The sequence below is a fragment of the Mchenga conophoros genome, linkage group LG5 (assembly GCF_057382185.1).
Source record: "Mchenga conophoros isolate Kocher_MC1m ecotype Shallow Benthic linkage group LG5, M_conophoros_male_GT1.1, whole genome shotgun sequence".
NCBI classification, from domain to species: Eukaryota; Metazoa; Chordata; class Actinopteri; order Cichliformes; family Cichlidae; genus Mchenga; species Mchenga conophoros.
In genome coordinates, this window is record NC_140530.1 from 23,535,646 (window position 1) to 23,554,070 (window position 18,425).

The following is an 18,425-nucleotide window of genomic DNA, read 5'->3' on the forward strand; positions in this document are numbered from 1 at the left end:
TGCCCTGCAGTCACTCAGCATTTATTTATATGCAGCTTTAAACAAGCATTATGTGATGGAGCATCAGCAGACTCATATTAATTCATCCCGTTCATAACTTTCAAAACAGTGTTTGCGCCTGTATTAGTCTTATTTATACTGGAGTGGCTTGTTTTGTAACCCACTATGTAATGACAAATAGTGGCAGATCCCAAAGCTCTGAATAGTAAGGAGAGGCCTTCCAGCCATCTGTTCCAGTCGAGGTTTTTAGAGTCTTTCTACCAAGCACGCCTCAACCTGCCTCCTCAACAGCTATCAGCAGTTTCCACATATTACTCCTCACATGTGAATAGCTGCACGCAAATGTGCATTTGTGCTCTATTCAAGCCAGTGTTAACAGCCAAGCCAGCTGTAATCTGATGACTGTGTTGCAAACGGCGACCAATCAGGTTCCACTTTCTCTCCCCATTTGTTTGGCGTTAAATGAGTGTTTCATCACCAGAGGTAGACGTGTCTCTTGTGTTTGCCGCTATGTTTGATGAAAGTACAGATTTGATACACAGCTCCAGCAGAGTCTCAATAGTCCTGACGAGAACAACATTCACGCTTAGGTTGAGAGGCAGCGCAAATATGGAGAGCACACATACCAACCCTATCATTACATTCACCCCGAGGCTGGGAAAACCCCACTGTCGCCACCCACACCAGCTCCTGCACTGTGAGTCCACGTTTTCCTCTGTGGTAAATGCCACAGATACATCTCTCCTTGCCATTTCTTGCTCCTGACTTCCCTTCTTTCCAGACAAACACATTGGGGAAATAAGGACAAAGTCTCCATGGTTGCATGTCAACATCTGCCAGCTGTTCCAGGCTGTATGAACAGTACAGCTGCTCTCTGTTTTCTCTGGGTCAACATGCTGTGCTGGCTCAGACACCAACATCCCTGGTTTTACAGGCTTGAGGGGTGCGGACGACTCTGGAATGAGTTCTTGGCAGTGACAGTCGCCTTTATTGAAGACTCTGAACATCAGCGAATGGCCTTGGCGTCTCCTTTGAAGGCCTGTGCTGCTCGTGGTCAGCAGGAGCAGAAGGAGGAAGAAGCCCATGGACCAGCAGAGATTTATGCCGCTAGGAATGGGGCTGAAGAGGCTGGGCAGACATCTGACAAGGGAGCTATTTGTGTGGAGACAGGCAGCAGCCCACACTTCCTCCAGCTTCCATTGCCCCCTGACATTGAGGGCGACAATGACCCACACTGACAGGCAGCAGAGGTAGCCGACAACATGAGACCGTATGTCTTCATCTGAGCCGCTGCTGTCTTCCTCTTCCTCCTCTTTCCCATCACAACACTGTCCATCAGAGCCTGCTGTCCGCCTCGCTGTCCTGAGAGGGACGACAACACAAGGCCACAGGAGTCTGATCACAGTCTCCACAGCGATCAGAGGTGCGGTCAGCAGCAGCACCCCTCCATAGGTTTGGCTGAGAAAGAGCAGGAAGCGCAGGGCAATAAAATCCCCTGATGGAGTCAAGTCAGTCAGCCAAGAGTCAAAGATCCAAAGGCAACTCAGAAAAGCTGCAGAAACACAAAACACAAAGAAAAAGTGTCAGAGTCAGTGGGTTAGATGACTGGATAAGACCAGGTAATTAGATATCACAAAGAAGAGAAAGGGTTGGTTTAATAAAGTAACTTAAAATAAATATTCTGCCATTTTATTAAAGACAAAGCTCTGAAAAACACTTCATCCTAATATAGGTGTAAGGTAACTCAGCCCGCAAATCATTTTTTATCCGAACACACCCCTCCATACAAACACAGTTTGACCGATTGAAGTATGAATAACTCGGGTAACTGTGTAGGAGTTCATGTGTCTTGCCTCCTAAACCACTGCCCCAGCCAAAACCAAAAGGACTGGTGAAATTTACATAAGGTCTGTTTTATTTATCTTTATTTTAGCAAACAATAGCATTTGCATCTCTTATCATGTAAATAAAAAGGCGTCTGGCAGCGAGTGGAACTAGTTCCAGGATCACTACATCTCACATAACAGCAACTTGTACATATTTATTATTCTAGAATCTGTCATTTGTTTTCTTGTTCTATCAGAAAATTGTGAAAATGTTCATCCGAAGTTCCAAAAGTAAAGTAACAACAACAACCCAAACTCAAAGATTACAATAATTATTTAATCTGTAGCTCTCAGATGAAGATACAAGTTCATTTCCTTTTCCATTTTACTTACAGTGAACATGAAAAACACTTTTATATCTTTTTTAAATTCATACTTCTTTATTCTTCTCAAGTTTGTTTGGTGGATATTGCTGCTTTGATGTCTATTCACCTTATTAATATAAACATTTATTATAGATGAGGTTATTATAAATTAGATTAAACAGGCTCCCAATTAATTTACCAGGCATTTTGGTTCTTAAAGCTGATTAGACTGACTCAGGTCGGAGTTGTGAAACCACTGCTCGTATTTACCCGAGATCTCTTTGTATTAAAAAGAATGAGTTGTAACATGTCTCTGTTAAGAAACACCAGCTGCATTTCTTAATAGATACAGAGTTTCTTTTTTCCATGTTCAATAAAAGCAAATTATAGACAATAAAAGTACAAAAGTCATCACCTGTCAGAGTTTAGACCTCTTGCAGAAGGATATAAGGCAGGTTTTCAGATTTGATTGGACCATGGATTTTGAAATATTTTTGAAATATGGGAAAACACAGTATTTATGAAGTGCTGTTAATCTATGAATTGAGACCCCGCTGAAACATTTAGGAGGATATATACTCATTGACTTTGTCAAGTGTTACATGACTTTAAGATTTAAAAAGTTCAACAGTAAACAAATGTATTGAAAGTAAGTTTAAAGCAAACCTTTCCAACTTTTGTTTAATTTTTTGTGATGTAGAAAAACAGTAACTTCTCATGGCTCCTGCTGACTCCAGCATTTTGAAGCGTAGGGAGGGCAAAACATGCTTTGCTTCAAAATGCTCCTTCAGTCCTCACACTCTAACAGTTTAATCAGAAACCTCACAGAAATGTTTTCCTCCATCGACAGAGGCACCCATCCACAGTCCGCAGATTCAACAGCAAATGCTGCTGAAGCCTGAGCATTAATCCCATCCTCAGCCAGCAGATCCCAGGCAGAGCAGCTGCAGCTGTGATCAAAGCCTGTGGCTACATACTGCCACATCTCAGCCACTGGCAATAAATAAAACGTGTGACGTTTCACAGCATCTCCTTTCTGTTGTGTCTGCAGTGCATTTATTACAGAGAGTGAACTGGATCAACAAATTCACTATTTCTGTAAGGCCATCGAGGCATCATTATTCTATTTGATTCATTATTTGCTGCACCTATAGCCACGCCCAGCAATGATGTCACAGGCCTTGGGTAACGCCTGCAAATCACCATTGCATGGTGAGTGCTTAAGCCACTGGAGGTCAGTAAAACCAAGATTCTGCTGTGAGGTAAGGTTAATCTTAAAAAATAAAAATTATTTGGAAACTTGAACATACAGGTTGTTGGAAACACCTTCTGATATTTTAAACTAATTCAAGTGATTCAGTTTGTATAAGAGGGCTGTGGGGGAACTGGAAACTGGTTAGAATCCTGCAGTGTCCTAATCAAGCCCTCACCTGTGACCAGGAAGTCTGTGAAGACGAGGAGGCAGCAGCAGCAGAAACTGACAGCACTGTAGGAGTCGGCCAATGAGGGCAGGAAGAGTAGACTGCAGGCCAGTTTACATGCACACAACACAGCCGCGCCTTCCAACACACCATCCATGGCTGAAAAAAACAGGGTTGACATATTAAAATGGCTTCTTGTCTCAGGGTGGAAGAATTCAGGGATGACAAATACAAACATTTCTGGAACATCTTGCAAAGTCAAATCTATGTTTTACATGGTCATTCAACTGCCAACATGCTTCACAGTCAATATTTAGTTGTTTACATTAACACTGAACCCTGGAACTGAAGGCTGTTTGCAAATGACTGAAAAGAAAATTCTAGGAATAGGTTCATGTCATGTCGGGTAAATATCAATTCTATTTACATTTTTTCCAAAATTATGTCTTTCAAAGGCAAGATAAGAAATAAATAGTAATAAATGCAGTTCACATTCAGTAATGTGAACAGGTGCAAATGTACAGTAAACTTTGCTGTGACCTGACTGCCAGCATGTCCACTTCCTGGCAATGAAACTGGTTTAACCTGTGTAAACACTCCCGCCACCTCTACCACACGGCTACAGGTGGAAATCTACAAGCACCAGATAGTATCAATCTACCACAAAGTTCATTCGTTCTTACCTGTGCACACAGGAGCCTACAGAGCCACATGTCAATATGAGCTTCAAATGCTTCATCCGCTTTCTTCGCCTCCCCTTTTGCTCCACCCTCAAAGGGGATAATGACCCTCCTCCTTCCTCCCCTTTGCCTCCCCCACCCCTCTCTGTGATCCCTGCACCTGGACAGTGGAGGTGAGAGAACTGCGAGGGTGTGGCGTTGTTTGTGCTGACGAGAAAACCTGTCGAACGAGTACGGAACCAGCAGGGTGTGATGCAAAGTGGGTGTATGTTTGCTTGTAAAGAAAACATTTCTGTGTCTTGAGCCTGTACATACTGCACTTTTGGTAGTTCAAAGGGTACTTTAAATGCATACATGATGCATGCAGTCTTATAAAGCTGGATTAAACTATAGGTCACTGAAAATAGAAATACAATTTGTTATTTATTACCTTCTCAATGCTATATTTTAATCACTTGATCCTATTTAGGCATCACAAGTGATTAGTTATTATACTGGTTTCCAGTAATGCTCTGTTTGTAGAGATATATTGGTCCTCTGTATCCAATAGATAGATAAATAATGTGGTATGCAGGGTCTATAAAATACTTGTGGTGAAAACTGCCTGATTACTTCTGCTCTTTTATATTGAGAAATGAAGTGTAAATAAAGTGCATCTTCATAGGATTTTATGCCCTACGCTTAGCTTTTAAAGCACATCAAGAGTAATAAATTAAAACACAGCACAGTTATCTTTAATTATATAGAAAGCAACTCACTGAAGCAGGCAGTGTGTTGATAATTTCTCATCAGCTACTGCATCTTTATCTTTAAAACCAATGAGGTCATTTTATAAACAAGCAAATGTTCTTGACAGGAATCCCTAACACAGCAACGTCACTGTGATATCCTTAGCAAAAAAAGAACATTTACTTTTCAGAAGGTCATCTTGTGCTCAGATGTTCATCTTGTCTTTAAAAATGCTGCACCACCAAAAAGATTTGTGCAACTTTGTTCTGAGCAGATAAGCTTCAAATGCTCAGGTTGAGAGTGGATTTTTCCCCACAGAAGCTGTGCTTTTGCATGATCCTCCTGCATTTCAGCCCCTTAAGGAACAGAGCAAGCTCCCAGACAGTTGAAAGCATGTGCAGACTAATTTTTTCCCCCCCAGTCAATCAGTCAAATGGCAGCAACTCTATGCATTTAAACCGACTGAAGAATGGGGATGAAAGATCAGGTTAACTTTGAACGTGCTGGGTTTGAATTTAACCCTTAATCAGATGAGGACTCATTCATATATATATATATATATATAAATATATAAACACCCAGCACGCCCCTGCGGGCGGTTTATCCTTCAAGCTCGGGTCCTCTACCAGAGGCCTGGGAGCTTGAGGGTCCTGCGCAGTATCTTAGCTGTTCCCAGGACTGCTCTCTTCTGGACAGAGATCTCCGATGTTATTCCCGGGATCTGCTGGAGCCACTCGCCTAGCTTGGGAGTCACCGCACCTAGTGCTCCGATTACCACGGGGACCACCGTTACCTTCACCCTCCACATCCTCTCGAGCTCTTCTCTGAGCCCTTGGTATTTCTCCAGCTTCTCGTGTTCCTTCTTCCTGATATTGCTGTCATTCGGAACCGCTACATCGATCACTACGGCCGTCTTCTTCTGTTTGTCTACCACCACTATGTCCGGTTGGTTAGCCACCACCATTTTGTCCGTCTGTATCTGGAAGTCCCACAGGATCTTAGCTCGGTCATTCTCCACCACCCTTGGGGGCATCTCCCATTTTGACCTCGGGACTTCCAGGTTATACTCGGCACAGATGTTCCTGTACACTATGCCGGCCACTTGGTTATGGCGTTCCATGTATGCCTTGCCTGCTAGCATCTTGCACCCTGCTGTTATGTGCTGGATTGTCTCTGGGGCATCTTTACACAGCCTGCACCTGGGGTCTTGCCTGGTGTGATAGACCCCAGCCTCTATGGATCTTGTACTCAGAGCTTGTTCTTGTGCTGCCATGATTAGTGCCTCTGTGCTGTCTTTCAGTCCAGCTTTGTCCAGCCACTGGTAGGATTTCTGGATATCAGCCACCTCCTCTATCTGCCGGTGGTACATACCGTGCAGGGGCCTGTCCTTCCATGATGGTTCCTCGTTTCCCTCCTCTTTCTTGGGTTTCTGCTGCCTGAGGTATTCACTGAGCACTCGGTCAGTTGGGGCCATCTTCCCAATGTATTCTTGGATGTTCCTTGTCTCATCCTGGACTGTGGTGCTGACACTCACCAGTCCCCGGCCCCCTTCCTTCCGCTTAGCGTACAGCCTCAGGGTGCTGGACTTGGGGTGAAACCCTCCATGCATGGTAAGGAGCTTTCTTGTCTTTATGTCAGTGGCTTCTATCTCCTCCTTTGGCCAGCCTATTACCCCAGCAGGGTACCTGATCACGGGCAGGGCGTACGTGTTGATGGCCCAGATCTTGTTCTTACCATTCAGCTGACTCCTCAGGACTTGCCTGAGGAGTCAGCTGAAGTACCTCTGCAGGTACTTGGTGGTTGCAGCCTTTCTAGCGGCCTCTTCATGGTTCCCATTTGCCTGCTGGATCCCCAGGTACTTGTAACTGTCCTCTATGTCTGCAATGTTGCCTTCTGGTAGTTCAATCCCCTCAGTTCTGACTACCTTCTCTCTCTTTGATACCATCCGACTACACTTCTCCAGTCCGAACGACATTCCAATGTCATTGCTGTATAGCCTGGTAGTGTGGATCAGTGAATCGATGTCTCGTTCACTCTTGGCATACAGCTTGATGTCATCCATGTACAGGAGGTGGCTGACAACTGCTCCGTTCCGTAGTCGGTATCCGTAGCCAGTCTTGTTAATGATCTCACTGAGGGGGTTCAGGCCTATGCAGAACAGCAGTGGGGACAGAGCATCTCCTTGGTAGATCCCGCACTTGATGGTGACTTGTGCTATGGGCTTGGAGTTGGCCTCTAGTGTTGTACGCCACATCCCCATTGAGTTCCTGATGAAGGCTCTTAGGGTCCCATTGATCTTGTACAATTCTAGGCATTCCAGTATCCAGCTGTGGGGCATTGAGTCATAGGCCTTCTTGTAATCAATCCAGGCAGTGCACAGGTTGGTCAGTCTGGTCTTGCAGTCTCGGCTGATTGTTCTGTCTACCAGTAGCTGGTAGACAGCTAGTTTTTAACACAGTAAATGTTACAAATAGCATTCAGTCCTTTAGAAAATAAATGCTATAAGCAGCCAGTATCGCTCTTTTCAAACTAATCGTCTTTTAAATACACTCATTTTGTGATTCTGGTGTCACACCTTGCACCATGCAAGTATTTTATTTAATTAAAAACGGATCAAACGGGCCATTTCTTCTGTAAGGGGTTTCATGGTTTCAGAGTAGTTTTTAACACAACAGATAGTCGCAAATAACATTCAGCAAACGCTACAGTGATACTTCTAAAACGCTGCACACAATGTCGTCTTTTCACCCAAAGCAGCCAGTATAGCTCTTTTCAAACTAATCGTCTTTAAATACACTCATTTTGTTGACAAAGCCAGCCAGCTAGTTTTTAACACAGTAAATGTTACAAATAGCATTCAGTCCTTTAGAAAATAAATGCTATAAGCAACCAGTATCACTCTTTTCAAACTAATCTTCTTTTAAATACACTCATTTTGTGATTCCGGTGTCACACCTTGCACCGATGCAAGCATTTTATTTATTTAAAAACGGATCAAACGGGCCATTTCTTCTGTAAGGGGTTTCATGGTTTCAGAGTAGTTTTTAACACAACAGATAGTCACAAATAACATTCAGCCCTTTAGAAAATAAACGCTACAGTGATACTTCTAAAACCAGTCGCCCAGACCCGCTCCAACTTTTCAACAGCTGGCTAATTGTTTGAATTTGTTCAGGATTGTAAAAGCCCACCGTGGGTATCACTAGTTGAGAGTACCATGCGAACAAGGGCCCAGCCTATTGTTTAAAGTGGCCGGTATTGGCTCTTTTTGTAATTCCTTGACAAGGTAAATGGGGCAGGTGTACCAGTCGGGTGGCGACCCCGCCTATTGTCTGAAGTATCGGCTCCTTTGTAATTCCTTGAGAAGACAAAAGCCCTGAAGGGTCTCATTTAAATTGATTGGAGACATACCTTTTCTTTTTGGAAACACCCACCCTATATAAAAAAAACACGCTCAGAGCCCGAAACCCTGAGCCATTTACGCCTCAAGATTCGCTGCAGAGCACACCATTTTCTTTGCGATCATCAACACTAACATCGTTCTTTATAACATGGCCATCGTAAACGGTAAGTAAAACAAAACCTATTATTGGATTTTTAAAAAGTGTTATGTTAACATATTATAGGATATTCAAACTATTTTTTTTCCCTAAAACAAAAGCTTAATTTTTAGGAGTTCGGGAGAACGGCCCAGGGCCCTTTTCTTTAGAAACGGGCGCTTTTACAGCTGGAACTAGTCCTCTAACAGGCACAAGGTGTGTACAGCATTACTGGATTTTAAAACGTATGTATGTTTTAAACTAGCGATTGTTTTAAATTATGTAATAACGTTTTTGTTTGTTCCAGGGTTAACAAACTGAGCAGGAAAACATTCAGACACCGCGACCACAGAGCCCAACCTTACATCAGGTGTGTATACAACGGGATGTATAGTTGTGTATTATTTTTTCAAAAGAAAAAAAAATTAAAAAGAGGTTTAAACAATTACAAATGTTCTAAACTGACCGTTTTACACCTACAGAGCCACGCCAGAGAACCGGGTGTGTGGAGAAGCAGGACCATCCCGAATAACGCACACTACAAGGTAAGCATAGGCATATATAAATTAGATAAAAAGAGATAGAGAGGGAGACACGCTTATTCAGTTTGAAATGGGTACATGTATAAAATGTTTTAACACATGTCTATCTATCTTCACAGACTGCAGAACAGCACCCCTCCTCATAATGATCAGGACACCGTACGATTCCAGACGTTTTTGGAATGTTTAAGCAGTATCGACCTCCCAGAACAACAAAAACCTGGAGCTTTGTGCAACAGTGGAGAGTCAGAACAGATCTTCATCAGCGAACCTGCAACACCCCCGAGTGAGTGGCTACCTCGCGATTTCTCTGATGTTTTTGAGTACAGTATATCAGATTTTGATCTAGTTCATATACCCACCACCCCAGAATGTGACAGAAATAGCATTGATTCACACATAGATTTCGAAGAAGGCGGCATAACAGACTCTCAAATATCACCGGCGTATGATGCTTACATGAAGCTTCCAGACGCTCAGCCTGCTGAACAGAGTCATATAGCTTCAATAGCTGATAAATTATGTTTGATTGAAGCTAGACTCAATCAATACCACCAAGAAGCACAGGTACAAAGGCAACAGTTTACCAAATTCATAAACAAAGTGTGTAGTACATTAGACAACATCTGCTATGTTCTATTTAAACCCAGATTCCTTTTATAGTTTGCAGTGAAATTTCTTAAACCATTGTTTAATGGGACAGAAGTACAAGTCACTCTTTACTAACACACTGTAGATAAGTTTATTGCTGAACGACACAGCTAGCAGTCCCACACACTCTTTAGATTTTTGAAGTTTTGTGTGTGATGGTTTTGCCTCTCACACCTTACCCCTTTCTCCCAGTATCACAACAGTATGACTCCCAAAGTACGACTCAGTAAACAAACAAGGACTCTAAACTCAGAACAGAAAGATACAGTTGAAAGATTAGTGATATCTTTTATGGTGCGTAATAAACTACACCCTCTTCTTCTCTGTATTTATGTTGTTTGTGTGCGTGCGTGCGTGCTAAAACCAGAACAGAAAGATAAAATTGGAAGATCAAAGATTAAGGTTTGTGTTTTTATAGCACAAAGTAAACTGTCCCCTTGTCTTCTAGGCCTTGGCGTGCGTACCTTAGAAGTCAGATTATACGTTAGTCATACTTCCAAAAACATTTTGAATTCCATTTATAACTGTGATGTCAAGCTGATATCAGACATCTTGTGCTCACCAGGAGCATGTATCCCCAACTTCAAAACCTTAAGGTGTCAAATTCACAAACCCAACATGGGCTCATACAACACAGGGGCCAGAAGTGCATGTCACCCTTTACTGACAAACTGTAAATAAGTTCAATACAGGGCAACGCGGCTAACAGCCTTGGAAACGCTTTACATGAAATAAAACTTTTTAGAAAACCCTTTACAAGAATAAATGTGATGATCTGTTTTACCTGAATCAAATGTATTAGTTTGTTTACTTGAAATAAAATTTATTTTTGAAACCCCGTACATGAAGTAAAAAGTATCATGTTGCAAGTTCTGGCTTTAATATTTCCAGCTGATAAGGAGACGTTTTGCATTTCAAACGCTACATATCCTACCCGCCCTTTAAGATCATCCCACTTCAGGATCACGCCCCACCTTCTGTTATTTTAAAACAAGACCGCCGTCTCATTCCTCCAAAACCTTTTTTTTTTTAATCTCAAAACAGCGAGAAGGATGGACTCTGCACCCCTGCGTCACACTGAGGAGGAGGACAGTTCCTCGGACGAGGGCTCATTAGTACCTGACACGCCCGGTTACTATAGCCCCTTGGAGAAGCAGCAGCAGCAAGCCGTCGAGCTTGACGGTCGGGCATCTTCTTTATTTATCGATACCGTGAAAACAGCTGTGTATCACCTAGTCAACCTAGTAAACATACTCCTGGTTGAGCATACGATTTCTGCTTACAACTTAGAATCTCAGTTCTAAATGAAATTAAAAATGTTTTTGTAAGTATGGCTAATGTATACTTTGACTTCTAAGGCATTCACACACACGCACGCACGCACGCACGCACGCACACAAACAACATAAATACAGAGAAGAAGAGGGTGTAGTTTATTACGCATCATAAAAGATATCACTAATCTTTCAACTGTATCTTTCTGTTCTGAGTTTAGAGTCCTTGTTTGTTTACTGAGTCGTACTTTGGGAGTCATACTGTTGTGATACTGGGAGAAAGGGGTAAGGTGTGAGAGGCAAAACCATCACACACAAAACTTCAAAAATCTAAAGAGTGTGTGGGACTGCTAGCTGTGTCGTTCAGCAATAAACTTATCTACAGTGTGTTAGTAAAGAGTGACTTGTACTTCTGTCCCATTAAACAATGGTTTAAGAAATTTCACTGCAAACTGTAAAAGGAATCTGGGTTTAAATAGAACATAGCAGATGTTGTCTAATGTACTACACACTTTGTTTATGAATTTGGTAAACTGTTGCCTTTGTACCTGTGCTTCTTGGTGGTATTGATTGAGTCTAGCTTCAATCAAACATAATTTATCAGCTATTGAAGCTATATGACTCTGTTCAGCAGGCTGAGCGTCTGGAAGCTTCATGTAAGCATCATACGCCGGTGATATTTGAGAGTCTGTTATGCCGCCTTCTTCGAAATCTATGTGTGAATCAATGCTATTTCTGTCACATTCTGGGGTGGTGGGTATATGAACTAGATCAAAATCTGATATACTGTACTCAAAAACATCAGAGAAATCGCGAGGTAGCCACTCACTCGGGGGTGTTGCAGGTTCGCTGATGAAGATCTGTTCTGACTCTCCACTGTTGCACAAAGCTCCAGGTTTTTGTTGTTCTGGGAGGTCGATACTGCTTAAACATTCCAAAAACGTCTGGAATCGTACGGTGTCCTGATCATTATGAGGAGGGGTGCTGTTCTGCAGTCTGTGAAGATAGATAGACATGTGTTAAAACATTTTATACATGTACCCATTTCAAACTGAATAAGCGTGTCTCCCTCTCTATCTCTTTTTATCTAATTTATATATGCCTATGCTTACCTTGTAGTGTGCGTTATTCGGGATGGTCCTGCTTCTCCACACACCCGGTTCTCTGGCGTGGCTCTGTAGGTGTAAAACGGTCAGTTTAGAACATTTGTAATTGTTTAAACCTCTTTTTAATTTTTTTTTCTTTTGAAAAAATAATACACAACTATACATCCCGTTGTATACACACCTGATGTAAGGTTGGGCTCTGTGGTCGCGGTGTCTGAATGTTTTCCTGCTCAGTTTGTTAACCCTGGAACAAACAAAAACGTTATTACATAATTTAAAACAATCGCTAGTTTAAAACATACATACGTTTTAAAATCCAGTAATGCTGTACACACCTTGTGCCTGTTAGAGGACTAGTTCCAGCTGTAAAAGCGCCCGTTTCTAAAGAAAAGGGCCCTGGGCCGTTCTCCCGAACTCCTAAAAATTAAGCTTTTGTTTTAGGGAAAAAAAATAGTTTGAATATCCTATAATATGTTAACATAACACTTTTTAAAAATCCAATAATAGGTTTTGTTTTACTTACCGTTTACGATGGCCATGTTATAAAGAACGATGTTAGTGTTGATGATCGCAAAGAAAATGGTGTGCTCTGCAGCGAATCTTGAGGCGTAAATGGCTCAGGGTTTCGGGCTCTGAGCGTGTTTTTTTTATATAGGGTGGGTGTTTCCAAAAAGAAAAGGTATGTCTCCAATCAATTTAAATGAGACCCTTCAAGGCTTTTGTCTTCTCAAGGAATTACAAAGGAGCCGATACTTCAGACAATAGGCGGGGTCGCCACCCGACTGGTACACCTGCCCCATTTACCTTGTCGAGGAATTACAAAAAGAGCCAATACCGGCCACTTTAAACAATAGGCTGGGCCCTTGTTCGCATGGTACTCTCAACTAGTGATACCCACGGTGGGCTTTTACAATCCTGAACAAATTCAAACAATTAGCCAGCTGTTGAAAAGTTGGAGCGGGTCTGGGCGACTGGTTTTAGAAGTATCACTGTAGCGTTTATTTTCTAAAGGGCTGAATGTTATTTGTGACTATCTGTTGTGTTAAAAACTACTCTGAAACCATGAAACCCCTTACAGAAGAAATGGCCCGTTTGATCCGTTTTTAAATAAATAAAATGCTTGCATCGGTGCAAGGTGTGACACCGGAATCACAAAATGAGTGTATTTAAAAGAAGATTAGTTTGAAAAGAGCGATACTGGCTGCTTATAGCATTTATTTTCTAAAGGACTGAATGCTATTTGTAACATTTACTGTGTTAAAAACTAGCTGGCTGGCTTTGTCTCACTCTTAGTTCAACATTCCGAAATCCCGATTTTTAAATAAAATGATCGCATCAACCCTGGAAAGAAACCCCAGTAGATGTGTAAAAACTAGTTAAATTAAAACTAGGGGTTTGATTAAATGAAACGCTTGTGAACATGCTGACATCACCCATTCAGAAGAAATTCCCATTTGTGCCATTTATAAAATAAAATGCATGCCTCACTGCAAGCTGAGACATTGTCAGATTTAGAAAATTAGTGTGATTAAAACACTATTACCAACACTTTTGACTAGAGCACACCCTCTTTGTTAAGGCGCACTGTGAACCAAAACAGCTTCCACTCCGCCAAGAATGAAACAAGAAACAAAGAATTGCTTTTAAGAACACATGCATAACTGAATGTTGCGATACACCTAAGTGATAAAAATAGTTTAATTAAAAACCCTATGGTTTGATTAAATTAAAACCCCGTTAAAAACACAAACTCATATAACCCCTCTGATCCCCTGTGGTATTTCCACACCTGAACGCGCATGCGCACACACACGAAACTGGTCAAATCGGTTTGGTTGGCCGCCATCTTGGACTAGTGCCATCGTATTACTGAACGCGCATGCGCACACGCACGAAACCGGTCAAACCGGTTGTCAAACCGGTTTGGTTGGCCACCATCTTGGACAGGTGCCATCGTATTACTACTCTGCCCTCAGATCCTCTAGCCACTGAGCATTGCCGTTATGGGTTGCATCCTTCTCCCATATGCTCTTCCAGTATTGCTCCGTCTCCAGCCTTGGTGGTGCTGTTCTCTTATTGTTCCCCTGCCACTGAGAGTACACCTTTGCTGGTTCTGTGGAGAACAGCTGGTTTATTCTCCTGCCTTCTATCTCTCTGGTGTACCTCCTCAAGCGGCTGGCCAAGGCTGTGAGTCTTTGCTTGGCAGTTTCCAAGGCCTCAGGTATGGACAGCTTGCTGTATTTCTTAGGCACCTTATTTGTCACACCTTGCTGCAACTCCGTTAGTTGGCTAACCTCCCTCCGTGCTACTTTGATCTTGCCCTCTAGCCTCCTTCTCCATGGAGGGTACTGCCCCTTGTCGCTGTTCAACTTGTAGCCAAGCATCTCACTGATCACTGCTGCCGTATTGTAGATCAGCTTGTTAGTGTCGGTAATCGTGGTTGTAGGTATTGCCCGTAGTGCTGCATTAACATCATCTAGCAGACCTTCTGAGGGTACTTCACGTAATCTTGGTAACCGGCTACGGGGGATCCAGGTTTCAAGCTTGGCCATGATCCTATTTTTCAGGTCAGTTCCTCTCGCACTCAACGATCCTTCTCCTATCGCACTTGGGGCTATGTACCCAATCTCGGGTGGGGGTGATGATATCGCCCCCCTGACCTGGCGTCCTGACTCCTCCTTGCCGTAGCATTTGTGTTGTACCTCGTCAATCTCTAGCGGTGAGAGCAGTCCCTTCTTTCGAATGTTGGAACACTGAGCTACTAGTTGTTTCGCCGTCATTGTGGATGTTGGGTATCGAAGAATCCATAGGTCCCTCATCCTATTCATGTAGCCCCTTCCGCCGGGGTTACTTGCGTAGTAGCATTCCAACAACGCCCTGTTTTCGTCTCTTGCCCACCGATGCCTTCTTGTTCCAGTAGCCCACTTTTCGTCAGGGTGCCCTGGTTCCTCAACACCTGACGCGGACCTTGTTGATCCGGGCGACGTCCGAGCCGGCATGCCTTCATATTTATTTGTCTCGCTCATGTCTGCGGTAGGCTCGCTTAGCATAGGGGGTCTAGCCTTAGGACCCCTACTGGATACAGACGCCCCAGGCAGGAATCGAACTTGCGATCCTCTGTTCCCAAGGCGTGTAGTCTAACCACTACGCTATCCAGCTGCGTTTGGAGGCATATATATATATATCGGTGTGTGTGTGTGTATATATGTATATATATATATATATATATATATATATACACATACATACATACATACATACATACATACATACATATATATATATACATATATATATATAATGGAACAAAAGGAAAATAATCTTGTGATGTCCTCCAAGGGCAGTCTAGGCTTGAAATTTTGACATCCATTTTAGTGGCTGCCTGAAAAGCCAATCATGTATTTTCTACCACTTATCCGGGTTTGTGTTTTGGGGGGCAGCAGTCTGAGCAGAGAAGCCCCAAGTTCCCTCACTATGACTATCTCTATCAGCTCATCAGGTGGGAACCTAAGTCATTTACAAGTCAGCTGAAAGATGTAATATCTTTAGCGAGTCCTGGGTTTCCCCCGTGGCCATTCTGCTAATAGGAAATACCTGTAACACCTCACCTATGAGGCGTCCAGCAGTCACCTGACTAGGATGCCTGGTTACCACCTGAACTGGCTGCTTTTGATCCGGAGGAGCAATGGCTTTATTCAGAGTCCCTCTGAAAGATTGAGCTTTTCCTTCTATCTCTAAGTGAGAGCCCAGATATCCTGAAAAATACAGTGAAGGAACCATCTAAACTTACAAAAGCGTTCCTAAAAACTGAGCCTATTCATGAGAGACCCCAACACCGATTTCTATGGCATAATAGTGTCATGATGTGTGTGTGTCAGAGGACCCCAAATGCAGACTTAAACTCAGGCAGACAGAACTAAAACTTCAAGCATAGTAGGAAATGGTCCAAAGAAAAAATTAATCCAGGAAACAAATACAAAACATGTTAGAAACATCTCGGGGTGGAATAACAAATACACTGACAAACGATAAGTAGAAAACTGGCTACTTAAATACATGTGGCTCCCCACGGGAAGTGAATATAGCTGGGGAACAACACAGGTGCAAACAATCAGGGAAACAAGAGGAAGTAAAAGTGAACACAAGACAGACAGGACAGATAACTATAGAGAAGCTAAAGCAGAAAGTGAAATGTGATAAATACACAGTGAAGTGTGTGTGTGTGTGTGTGTGTGTGTGTGTGTGTGTGTGTGTGTGTGTGTGTGTGTGTGTGTGTGTGTTTGTTTATCATTTATTTGTAATAGAGTACTCCCAAAAACTTTGATCATACAGGAGAAAAGAACGCTGGCGTCACAATTAGCTAGCTGTTAGACTGGGGTGTTAAATGTGATTTTAAATAGATGATGAAATACAAATGCATTTTCAACATCTTATGTAACAATAATGATGACATTTGCAAATTGAATTATTTCCCATAATAAATCAGCAACTCATTTCCAAACATTTTGCTTAGTTTAAATCAAAACAGGGTGAAAGGAACACTTTAGTTTGCATCTGACTAGGTGAGAGAATCCTTGGTGCCTCCCAGAAGACCAGGAGGAGGTGGAAGGGGGAAAGCGGTGGCATGGGCACCTCTGCTTTGGCTGCAGCCACCATGAAAAACAGCTGGATGTGTTAGTTAAGATAAATTTGTATGTATGTTGGAATTAAACTTTGAGGCAACAAACAAAAAAGGAAAAATGCAGCCATTACCTATGTTATAGTGTTATTCCTTGGCAAATATGAGCTGACCACATTTACTTTCAGCCCAAGTAAGAGCCACAAATGTGGAGTCAGAGATCTGCCAATTAAATCAGAGCCCACTGCTCTCTATGTGCACCTGCTTTGTATTTAGTGGCATTTGAATGCATTTTGTTTTCTCTGTCTGACTCATTTCAAAGATGGAAGAGGTGAAGTCCCACTGAGATATGCATTTTACATAGATTTGAATGTTTGTGTGTGTGAGCGCTTACGCTTATGCTAACAGCAAATATAGTTAAGAGGATGCAGAGAGTAAAGAGAGCTGCAGCATGTTAGTAAATGACACATTAAAGAAAATCATTCATTAAGGCTGCTTGTTGGCAGGTTAAAAACCCCAAGAATGCAGCAGTCCTGGACTAAATCATCTGATCTTATTAAGGCTCCGTTGTATGTTGCTGGATATTATTAGATTAACACCAAATATTCAGCCTACTTGTACAAGCAAAGACAAAAAGCTTGAAGCATCAAGTGCAGCTCAGCGCGTCAAACAAAAATGGACCCCTACAGTCAACAGAAAAGGTAAGAAGCACACTCAGCTGTGTAAACAGTCTTATCAGAAAGTAAAGAACGACCGCCGGTGTGATATTGGCATAAAACAGTTTACAGCAATTAAATCACGAGCATGTGTGCTTTCAAACAATGTTTGTCAAATATAATCCATAAATGTGCCATGCTGTTTAAAAATGTTGGGATTGTCCCTTGAAATTCTTTTTTTAGAGAGATTTTTGTGTCAAAGCCAAGCTTACAATTCAGCATTTTATAGCATAAAGTATATGTTACACCTGCAGTAAAACATCACACTGAAGAACAGGCATCAATCTAAGCGCTTTAACTGTTATAAGCAAGTTGGTTTGCTCCACCCTGCCACAGGACTAAAGCTAACACTGATGGCTGTGACATTGTGCAGTGTGACGGGCTGGAAAAAAAGTTAAAGCAACACGGACAAATTTCTGTATGCGGTAAAAGATAAATCACTAAAGAAAATATTCACATTCATGTGCAAATACAGTTCAAAAATTTAATTTTACAAAAAAGAAAGAAAGAAAGCACTCCGTGGCTCTCACATCTGATCAAACAGACGTTTCACACAAGGAACAAAATCCAAGAAAAAGTGCTAATTACTACTATATGTGGTGCAAATGTAGCCATGCAGTATGTCATCACCAAGGGAAAAACAAAACAAAACAAAATAAAAAACAGACCAGCAGTAATTCTTCATTAGACTCTTCCAAACCTCCATCTGTCCACATACATCCTCCTAGTCACTCAGGACACAAAACCTGTCTCACAGGTACATCATAGACCATTGAAGGTTCTTATCTACATCCTATATTATTACTTCCTCGAGTATCCTAGCAACCAAATGGATTAAAAATGACCCACCTTACTAAAACATCACATTAACACATTAATTGTTTTGAAGCAAAATCCAAACTCACCACCTTTGAACTTGTCTCCTTCAAACTCATTTCTGCCCAGTGACAAAGAAACA

At 42.1% G+C, this 18,425-nt stretch overlaps 1 protein-coding gene and 2 long non-coding RNA genes across 4 annotated transcripts in view; 1 reads left to right on the forward strand and 2 right to left on the reverse strand.

Annotated features, from left to right (window-relative positions):
- LOC146574578 (uncharacterized) overlaps positions 1–18,425 on the reverse strand; it is a 22,127-nt gene continuing 3,702 nt past the window's right edge. Inside the window, exons 1-3 of one of the 2 annotated variants that reach the window (XM_085274345.1) lie at positions 4,296–4,421; positions 3,622–3,771; positions 1–1,552 (exon numbers count right to left, since the gene is read on the reverse strand). In XM_085274345.1, the coding sequence (XP_085130471.1) occupies positions 459–1,552; positions 3,622–3,769 (1,242 nt within the window). In that variant the 5' untranslated portion in view covers positions 3,770–3,771; positions 4,296–4,421 and the 3' untranslated portion in view covers positions 1–458. Of the gene's footprint in view, positions 1,553–3,621; positions 3,772–4,295; positions 4,422–18,425 lie in introns of those variants that run through there. The other variant, XM_085274346.1, reaches the window with a different exon arrangement.
- Positions 8,578–10,961, forward strand: LOC146574579 (uncharacterized). Its single transcript, XR_014892573.1, has 5 exons — positions 8,578–8,776; positions 8,868–8,930; positions 9,043–9,105; positions 9,222–9,388; positions 10,798–10,961. It is a non-coding gene; the product is annotated as an uncharacterized LOC146574579 (long non-coding RNA).
- LOC146574580 (uncharacterized) lies at positions 11,781–12,667 on the reverse strand. Its single transcript, XR_014892574.1, has 4 exons — positions 12,469–12,667; positions 12,315–12,377; positions 12,140–12,202; positions 11,781–12,023 (listed from the first exon to the last, which is right to left on the reverse strand). It is a non-coding gene; the product is annotated as an uncharacterized LOC146574580 (long non-coding RNA).